The sequence below is a fragment of the Ochotona curzoniae genome, unplaced genomic scaffold (assembly GCF_017591425.1).
Source record: "Ochotona curzoniae isolate NIBS_2020 unplaced genomic scaffold, NIBS_Ocur_1.0 patch380, whole genome shotgun sequence".
NCBI classification, from domain to species: Eukaryota; Metazoa; Chordata; class Mammalia; order Lagomorpha; family Ochotonidae; genus Ochotona; species Ochotona curzoniae.
Window position 1 is genome coordinate 121,421 of NW_024466951.1, and position 10,431 is coordinate 131,851.

Consider the following 10,431-nt stretch of genomic DNA (forward strand, 5'->3'; position numbering starts at 1 on the left):
TGGCCCATAAGCAGGGAGCTGGATCAGCAGTGGAGCAGCCAGGAATAGAACCAGCACCCATGTGGAGACTGGAGCTGGAGGTGGAAGCTTCGCTTACTGTGGCATGGCACAAGCCCTGAGAGATTTAATTTTTAGATCGTTCCCTAATTTTTCTAGACTCAGTTGCATAACTAGCCTTACTATAATGATAAATTTTCAGTAAATGTGTTGTCAGGGGGTGGTTAGGGAAAAATAAGAACAATTCAAAATAATGAAATCAATCTGATCTAATGAGGGTCGGTTAAGGGTGGCATCAGCTGTGTGTCGTCCAGCTGATAAAAATCAGCTTCAGCTAGGCGTCCTTGAGGTCTGATTACAGAAGAAAGGCTAGTCCACGCACACAACTAAAATTGGTTTAAGAAAGCAAGCCGGGGCCTCCCCGAGCTTCAGGAAGCCGACCGGCGGGGGGAAATGTTTTCCTCCTCAGTTCTCCCAAGCCATGGCGCCGCCGCCCCGCAGATTCCTCCCCTGGTTTTGCTGTTTTGCCTGCGTGTGCTTTCCAATTAGTTCTGATTCTCAGCCTCCTAGAGGAGCGCCATGGGTCGCCGCCAACGCCGCCTCGGAGTCTGTGGCTGAGCCCTGGTCCTTGCTGCAGCCCGTGGGTGGGGGAGAGCACTCTGGCCTGCTTCCGCCTCTCTTCAGAGTGCTGTCTGTCAGGCGAGGGGCGGCCCCCAGGCTGCAGCCAGACTCGAGCGCGTTGCACTACATGAAGAAACTCTACAAGGCATACGCTACCAAGGAGGGTATTCCTAAAGCCAACAGAAGACACCTCTACAACACAGTTCGGCTTTTTACCCCCTGGGTCCAGCAGAAGGCTCCTGGACACCAGGTGACAGGTGTGTAAGCGGCTTGGGGGGTGGGGGTCATTGGGTACAGGAGCATGTAACAAGTTTGTGCAGTTTGACAACGGAAGGGAGTTGGGCCCTGCTTCTTGAATTGCCTTTTACTTTGAATGAGAGTCACAATCCAAGCAAGCCAGGCACTTGGCCTTCCACTTGTTCATAATGCTCTCCTTCATTGTCAGGATGGGTTTACGTGGTAGAGTGTCGCAGCCAGAGCAGACTTTGCTGACTTAAAAGGAGACAGGAACTGGCAGGGAGGGTTGCCATCATTTTCTGTTCCGCCGAGCTGCTGACCCACAAGTTTGTGTGCCCACCTGTTGGTGTGCATCAAACAGGGTGTGTTCTCCGTGTTTGCCCCGTGAGGAGACAGTGCTGGTCAGCTAGTTGAAGGCACTGCTGCAAGGGAAGAGGAACAGCTCAGGGGTTGGTGGGGCTCTGGCGGCTGAAGAGCCAGCCTGCTTCCCTCACTCTCTGCAGCGGCTTTAGGTCCTCTGGTTTCCGTCCTGAGTGTTCTAACTTGCACAACTGAAATTCCAGTAGACTTCATTCACGTGTGCCGAAGGCATCTTTTGAAAAAGGCTGTTGGTGTTCCTCCATTTTTTTCCCTCTCGAGGCTCTCCAAGGAGGGGGGAAGAAACTTTCCTGATTAGTTTCCTCTGTGTTTGGAGCAAATTGTTCAGACTGAAATCTCAGGATTTGATGATTCCCTGTTAACGTCAGTTCAGCACCAAGGCTGTTACGAGTTTCTGGAGATAAACTGTCGGGATGCTGGGCTTTAGCGGTGGTACCAGTGGGCCCGCCCACGTTTTCCTTGTTAACCCTTCCCCACCATGTTTTTGAGACTAGAGGGAGTGGGGTAGAGGAGAGACAGAGCATAATTCAAATTAGCAGGGATCTTCAGAAAGTTTGTAGAAAATGTGCTCAAAACTACACGGATTTCCATTCTCCTTGCCCCAAACTCAGCCGTTGTTTCTGCCCATCCTCCCCTCCACACCCCAGCTCCCTGCCGCCCCGTGTGCTCGAGGGCCACTCAGGCGCTCCCTGTGTCTCTCTCCTCAGGGCTGCCTCAGTGGGCTCTCTCGGTGGACGTGCTGTTCAAGCTGGATCGTGTGACCGCCGTGGAACTCCCGGTCAAGTCTGTCTTGTTGTATACCCTCACCAGCGTGGTCTCCAGCACGGTCAGATGCACGTGCAGCCTGCTGGTCAGGGAGCCAAGGCCTTCCGGCAAGACTCTGCGCCCACTTACCTTGAACTCACAGTTTGAATTTCGGAAGAAATACAAATGGGCTGAAATTGATGTGACTCCCCTGCTTCAGCCTCTGATGGCCTCCAGTGAGAGACATGTCCACCTGTCCGGCAACTGCACCTGCGTGGCAGCCCAGCAGCAGCACCCTGCTGCACGTGAGGGTCCCCTCAACATGACTGTGCTGGCGTCCCCATCACTGATCTTATATCTGAATGACACAAGTGCCCAGGCCCATCACCCATGGTATTCCCTCCCCTACAAAAGCAAACCTTCGCAAGGTCTCCACCAGCAAGGCATGCCCGCTCGCCTGACAGGAGGGCAGGCTGCCAGGGTGGGCCGGTCCCTGCGGCAGCCGACGGGCCCTCGATTGAAGCAGCCCCCTGCTCCAGCTTCCCTGAATCTGAGTGAATACTTCAAAAAGTTTGTTTTTCCCCAGAACGAGTGTGAGCTCCATGACTTTCGACTGAGTTTTAGTCAGCTGAAGTGGCACAACTGGATTGTGGCTCCACACAGGTACAACCCTCGCTACTGCAAAGGGGACTGCCCCCGGGCTGTCGGGCATCGCTACGGCTCCCCGGTCCACACAATGGTGCAGAACATCATCTATGAGAAGCTGGACTCCTCGGTGCCAAGACCGTCATGTGTCCCCGCCAGATACAGCCCCCTGAGCGTCCTGACCATCGAGCCCGACAGCTCGATTGCCTACAAGGAGTATGAAGACATGATAGCGACCAAGTGCACCTGTCGCTAGGCGTGTCCTCGCGCAGCCTGTTGAGTGACGCGCTCTGGGCCTGTTCAGACCCCTTGGGGAAAGCTCCCTGTGTCAGACCCCTCAACCTGTGTGTCACATGAGGAGGAGCCCACCCGGGGCAGGCCTGCCCTGGCACTGGTCAGTGCTGAGGGTGTCCGTAGTTGGTGCTGGTGACCCTTTCCAGACGCGACTGAATTGTAACTGTTCTGTAGAGGTTTGATTTTTTTTTTTCCCCCCCACTCACACCCCTTGAGAGAGTATTTTTGTTTTGTTTTCTTTCCATAGAAATCTTAATTTTGATGAGAAAAGGAAATCTTACAGAAATCTTGGTTGGAACGGCAGCTCTAATTAGCCCTGAACACAGGAGTCCTATTTAGTGGGAAAATAAATTCCTTGAGTGGCACAACTTTGGTGTTTTTATGCATGTGTGTCTTATTGAAGATGGCTCTTCCGTGATAATTCAAGAGAGGCGCTCAAGCTAGCCTTAGCTGAATCTTCGGTCTTGTTTGTTTTTTCTTGCCAGAAAACGAGGCAGGCTAGCTTTTATGCCGCATCCTGATGAAGTGAGACTTGCCAGGGCTAGAACACACAGCGTAACTGCTTCCGTTGTCTGGTGTGCTTGACGCACAGTAAGCAACTCGACTCATTAACCACCTTGCACAAATCAACCCACCCATAGAAAATAGCATTTATCCTACTCATTTGAAAGAAACTGTTCTGCAGATTGTTGAGAGAAAAGCTGAGTTTAAAACTTAGTAAAACATGTTGTCTCCATCTGTTTGAAACCTCTGACCTGAGAGAATTTGGGGATTTCGGTGGCTTATCTGCACAAGTTGCCTTCCAGGTGGGCTTGGGCTCATTGCTGCCACACTGAGCTGGCAGTGCCTGGTGGTACTCTTGGAGGAGCCTTCAGGAGACTGATGGAGAAGCTGTTCATGGTTGTCAGGGATCTGTTGGGACAAAGTACATGTGGGTTTGCATCTTATCTTCGCATGAATGTTTGGGAAGCATCTTGATGTGAGTTATAATGTATGTCCTACCTTCAGCCGAGTTAGGCGTGGCAGTGGCTCTAGTTTGGTTTCTGGAATGCTAATCTGCAGCCCAAAAGTAACCTCTAAATACCAGGAATAATTGCCATTTCATATAAATGATCTTTTTTTGATGCTAGCTTTTAGCTTTCTTAGATATAACCAACATTACCAGGCCTATTTAGACTGTATGGTTCAGCAGCTTGTAATACAGTTACAAGCAGGACACCACTATCACCATGAATTTTGGAATGTTTATGTCATCTGAAAAGGAAAGCCTTTAGCTGTGTGCCTCCCCATATACGCCCTGTCCTGGCCCACCCCACCCTCTGTGCAATCACTAAGCCAGCTAGGTCTCCTTACTGTGGACTTTGGTTTGAATGAGATCATACCGTTTTGTGGCCTCCTGCTCTGGCTTGCAGGCAGCATATGCTCCAGGTTCTTTCACACAGTAGCATATATCAAATTTGATGTTCTGGTGGCTCACAAGTGTTCCTTTGTAGGGCTGGACCAAGCTTTACTTATCCATCCGTCTGCTGTTGGAAACTGACTGTTGTGAATAATACCGGTGCAAGAATCTGAACAAGTTTGTGTTTTTCTGTGTGTGTCTATTGTGACTAGAACTGCTGAGACATATGATAGCTACCTTGGAGGATCAGAGCTGCCATTCTATTTTCCCAGATACTTACAACTGTTGTAAATCCTCACCAATGGTGAATAAGGATTCTGATTTGCTTAAAATTTATTTATTTGAGGCAAAACTCAGGTTTGCCAATTGCTTGTTCACGTCCCATGTGGACACAACTGCCAAAGCTGAGCTAATCCACAGTCTCCCATGTGGACTTAGGGCCTGGGAAAGCAGCACAAGTTGGCCTAAGCAGGGAGCTGGACTGGGCTGGAGCAGCCAGAATTTGAACTGGTATCATACGGATACTGGTGCCTGTTCAGGGCGGAGGAACAGTGTGCTTTCTTTCAGTGAGTTAGTCAGCCATTTGTATCTGTGGAGAGGTGGATTGACTTCAAAGGCAGAAGGCCAGAGAACTAGGGAGAAGGGACGAGAAAGGTTTTTAATGCAGAGGTTTACTGCCTAAATGCCAGCAATAACTAGGGCTGCACGAGGTCAATGCCACAAGGCAGGAACTCCATCTGAGGTCAGGGACAGAATGCCTGGAGCCACACTCTGCCTTGCCTGCCACACTAGCAGGGTGCGATTGCAAGGGGAGGCTGAGGCACTAGTCAACACTCGGGTTTAGATCGCAGGAGTGCCCAGTCACCCACTTGACCTGCCACGCCACAACGCCTACCCTAGCCACTTGTGTTTCTATGCGGAGGTGTCTGTCAGGATCCTTTGACTTGCTGGATTATTGGGGGTTTTTTTGTTTGTTTTGTTTTGAGGTCTAGGAATCCTTCATGTTTCAGATGAATGTTGTTCATGATCTCTTTGTTTGCCATGTCAGTTTGGGAAGTAGTTGGTCAATTTCTGCAAAGATATTCGCTGGGATACTGACAGAAATTGTTGAAACTGAGTAGTTAGGGCATATTTGCTATGTTAACATTGCTGAGTCTTCCAGTAAAGAACATGGGCTTGTTCCTCTTACTTATGTAATTTTTTTAAAAGATTTATTTTTTTATTATGTTTTATTGGAAAGGCGGATATACAGAGAGAGACAGAGAGGAAGATCTTCCTTCTGATGATTCACTCCCCAAGTGAGCGCAACTGCCAATACTATGCCGATCCAAAGCCAGGAGCCTCTTCCTGGGTCTCCCACGCGGGTGCAGGGTCCCAAAGCTTTGGGCCATCCTCGACTGCTTTCCCAGGCCACAAGCAGGGAACTGGATGGAAAATGAGGCTGCCAGGACAAGAACTGCAGCCCATATGGGATCCCGGGCGTGCAAGGCGAGGACTTTAACCACTTGCGTCACCACGCCGGGCCCACTTATGTAATTTTTAAATAAATATATACATATATTTTTTTTGGTGGGGGCAGCCCAGCGCCATGGGCTAGCGGCTAAAGTCCTCGCCTTGAACATGCCCCAGGATCCCATATGGGCACCGGTTCTAATCCCAGCAGCTCCACTTCCCATCCAGCTCCCTGCTTGTGGTGTGGGAAAGCAGTCGAGGATGGTCCAAGGCCTTGGGGCCCTGCACCCGCATGGGAAACCTAGAAGAAGTTCCTGGCTCCTGGCTCCAGATTGGCACAGCACCAGCCGTTGCGGTCACTTAGAGAGTGAATCATTGGATGGAAGATAGTCCTCTCTGTCTCTCCTCCTCTCCATATATCTGACTTTGTAATGAAAATAAAAAATAAATCTTTAAAAATATATATATTTTTATTGGAAAGTCAGATATACAGAGAGGAGAGAGAGGAAGATATTCTTCTGATGGTTCACTCCCCAAGTGGCCACCACGGCTGGAGCTGAACCAGTCCGAAGCCAGGAGCTTCTTCCAGGTCTCCCACACAGGTGTAGAATCCCAAAGCTTTGGGCCGTCCTCGACTGCTTTCCCAGGCCACAAGCAGGGAACTGGATGGAAAATGAGGCTGCCAGGACAAGAACTGCAGCCCATATGGGATCCCAGTGCGTGCAAGGTGAAGACTTAAGCCTCTAGGCCACTATGCTGGGCGCTTATTTAGATAATCTTTTATCCTACCAATATTTTATGATTTTCGAGGTATATTTTAATTTTTTATTTAAATATTTTCTATTGGAAAGTCAGACATACATAAAGGAGAAACAGCTCCTCTATCCGATGGTTTACTCCTCAGGTGTCCACAATGATCAGAGCTGAGCCAATCTGAAGCCAGCCAGGAGCCGGGAGCCTCTTCCAGGACTCCCACATGGGTGCAGGATCCCAAGGCTTTGGGCCATCCTCGACTGCTTTCCCAGGCCACAGTCAGGGAACTGGATGGGAAGCATAGCTGCCAGGATTATAAGCGGCATCCATATGGGATCCTGGCGTATTCAAGGCTAGGACTTTAGCCACCGTGCCAGGCCCAATAACTGATAATTCAAAGAATTTTTGTCATCTATCAGATTTTTAAAGATTTACTTATTTTCATTTGAAACATAGATTTACAGAGAGAAGAAGGAACAAAGATCTTCCATCACTGGTTCACTCCCTAAATTTCCACAAAAGCTGCAATTGACTGAATCCAAATCTAGGAGCTTCTTCCAGGCTTCTCCTGCAGGTGCAGGGTCCCAAGGCTCTGGGTCATCCTCGACTGCTTTTGTAGGCTGCAAGCAGGGAGCTGGCTGGGAGGTGGAGCTGGGACACAGGCTGACACTCACATGGGATGCAGGCGCTTGGAGATAGAGGATTAGCCGGTTGAGCCCATTGCATTGGCCCCTGTCATTTTTAAAAGATTTATTGGGGCCGGCAACGTGACATATTGGGCTAATCTGCTCGTAAGCACCAACACGCCATATGGGTGCCAGTTCCAGTTCTGACTGCTCTACTTCGAATTAGTTACCTACGAACAACCTGGGAAAGCAACAGAGGATGACCCAAGTCCTTGGTCCCCTGAAGCCACGTGAGAGGCTGGGAAGAAGTCCTGAATTCCAGCTTTGGGTCAAGTTCAGCTCAGCTCTGGCCATTTTAGGGAGTAAGCCAGAGGATGGAAGACCTCTCTGTTTCTCCTCTCTCTGTAAAACCCTGCCTTTTAAATAAATATTTTTCTTAAGATTGACTTATCTTATTTGAAAGAGATAAGAGGCCCTTTTTTCTGCTGGTTCACTCCCCAGAGGGCTGCAATGACTGTAGCTGAATTGATAAAAGCCAAGAGCTGAGAGCCTCTTCAGGTCTCTCACTTGGGTACAGGTGCCATCCTCTTCTGCTTTCCCAGGTCATTTACTGGGAGCTGGATTGAAAGTGGAGCAGCCAGAACTCAAAGAGTGCCCATATGGGGTGCCAATGCTACAGGTGGAGGATTAGCCCACTGTTCTGCCACACCAGCCCTATCTCGTGCCATTCTTAAGGGTAAAAGCCACCTGGAATTGTAAAGGCACAGTTCTTGGTGCTGATGCGCAGTTGAGCTCATGTGATGGCTTTCAAATAGATGTCATCAAACCTATATTGATAGAAGGGATTCTTTTATACATGGATTTACACACAAAAGTAATGTGTCTGTGAAGTCTTCAAAAGTCAACAGAAGAGCCCAGCGCAGTAACCTAGCGGCTAAATTCCTAGCCTTGAACATGCCCCGGGATCCCATATGGGCACTAGTTTGTATCCCGGCAGCTCCACTTCTCATCTAGCTTCCTGCTTGTGGCCTGGGAAAGCAGTCAAGGACGACCCAAGGCCTTGGGACCCTGAACCCGTGTGGGAGACCCGGAAGAAGCTCCTGGCTCCTGGCTTGGGATCGGCTCAGCTCCAGCAGTTGCAGCCACTTGAGTAAATCAGTGGACTGAAGATTTTCCTCTCTGTATAGCTGACTTTGCGATAAAAAAAAAAAAAAAAAAAAAAATCTTTAAAAAAAAAGTCAGTGGAAAATGTAAAGTGTGTTTTGATTACATTTCAGTGAATTTGCATGCACGCATCTTTGTAAGCAAGTTTTCATATGAATTATTTTTTCCTGCCAGAATAAGGAATTGGTTGTATTGTGATTCAGTGACTAAGTATGGAAGGCACCACATCTGATATCTGAAGGTTGGAAAAAAGAACATCAAAGGGGTAGTTTTGGTGGGTGTTAAACATTAGTACCAAAATTAGGACCCCCAGAATGACTGGTGGTTATTACAGGCGAGCTCTCAGCTGTGCTCCCTGGCGTGGTGTTCTGACGTGCTGCTCTGAGAAGCAGGCTTGGCATGCTAGATCCCAGGAGGGGGTCAGTGTTCCAGGGCTGACCCACCTGCTGAGCTTGACCGGACAGATGGGCTTCCACACTGCAGAGGGGACTCTGCCCGTCCCGCAGCTCCCTCTCCAGAGGAAGCCTATTGTCCTTGAGTTCGTCTTACAAAAGCTGTCACTTCAGAAGATAGATGAGAAAGGACAAGAGTGATTGGAATCTGGAAAGTCAAGGCCGAGGCCGTCTGCCTTAAATGGGCACATTGAGCTTCGGTATTTAGAGCAGATGAGATAGTGGGCAGCTCAGCTCACCTCGGGAGAAACAATGAGGTAAGTCAGGAGCTGCTTTTCCTTCAGCTCCCAATTTCCTGCTCTTTTATCGGTTTAAATCAGCTCCCGTGTTACCCTGAATACCTCCTGCTAGACCTGCGGGTTTCAAGAGCCGTGGCAGGCAAGCGCTTGGTTTCAGGCTCTGTGTAGACAGTGCGGGGGCAGATAAAGCTGCTCTTTCATGGGGTGAAGGAGAGAGTATTCAAGGTCCCACAAGAAAGGTACAAGTATTACAAAACCTTAGCTGGCCAATTTACCTTTTTTTTCTTTTTAAGGTTTATTTTTTTTCTGTGCTTGGTGTGATAGCCTAATGGCTAAAGTCTTTCCCTTGCATGCACTGGGATCTCATATGGGCGTCAGTTCTAGTCCTAGCAGCTCCACTTCCCATTCAGCTCCCTGCTTGTGGCCTGGGAAAGCAGTCGAGGATGGCCCAAAGCCTTGGGATCCTGCACCGGTGTGGGAGACCCAAAAGAGGCTTCTGGCTGTTGTGACCGCTTGGGGAATGAATCAACGCACGGAAGATCTTCCTCTGTCTCTCCTTCTTTCTGTATATCTAACTGTCCAATAAAAATAAATCTAAAAAATATTTTTCATTGGAAGGCCAAATTTACATAAAGAATGAGAAACAGAGACCTTCCATCTGCTGGTCCATTACCCAAGTGGCCACAATGGCCGGAGCTGAGCCAATCTGAAGCCAGGAGCCTCTTCTGGGTCTCCCACATGGGTGCAGGGTCCCATGGTTTCGGGCTGTCTTCTTCTGCTTTCCCAGGCCACAAGCAGAGAGCTGGGAGAGAAGTGGAGCATCCAAGACACAAGCAGGTAGTCATAAGGGATCCTGGCATATGCAAGATGAGGACTTTAGCCACTAGGCTACCATGCTGGGCCTGCCAACTTGCATTTTCAACCTAGTGTGAATTGTTACTTAAAAACACTGATAAAAGGGCCTGGCGCAGTAACCTAGCAGCTAAAGTTCTTGCCTTGCATGTGCTGGGATCCCATATGGGTGCCGGTTCTAGCCCTGGAAGCCCCACTTCCCATCCAGCTCCCTGCTTATAGCCTGGGAAAGCAGTCCAGGATGACCCAAAGCTCTGGGACCCTGTGCCTATGTGGGAGGCCCGGAAGAGGCTTCTGGCTCCTAGCTTCGGATCAGTGCAGCTCTCACCGTTGTGGCTGCTTGGGGAGTGAATCATCGGAGGGAAGATCCTCTTCTCTGTCTCTCCTTCTCTCTATATCTGACTTTGCAATAAAAATAAAGAAATCTAAAGACAAACAAAAAAACTGATAAGTGAACCTGAAATGTTCAAAGTTTTCTTTATGAGATACCAGTCCCCCAAATATTTCTTAGATCTATAGGTTGACCAAAAGAATGGATTAGAATAGTTTACTGCTTCAGGCATCAACTGTTCCCTAAA

At 49.1% G+C, this 10,431-nt stretch overlaps 1 protein-coding gene across 1 annotated transcript; it reads left to right on the forward strand.

The window, feature by feature from the left end:
- On the forward strand, positions 1-4,067 carry LOC121167520 (growth/differentiation factor 9-like). Its single transcript, XM_040996976.1, has 2 exons — positions 1-877; positions 1,952-4,067. Exons 1-2 carry the CDS (start codon positions 479-481, stop codon positions 2,876-2,878), a joined length of 1,326 nt encoding a protein of 441 aa, XP_040852910.1. The 5' UTR covers positions 1-478; the 3' UTR covers positions 2,879-4,067.
- Positions 4,068-10,431: the final 6,364 nt, after the last annotated feature.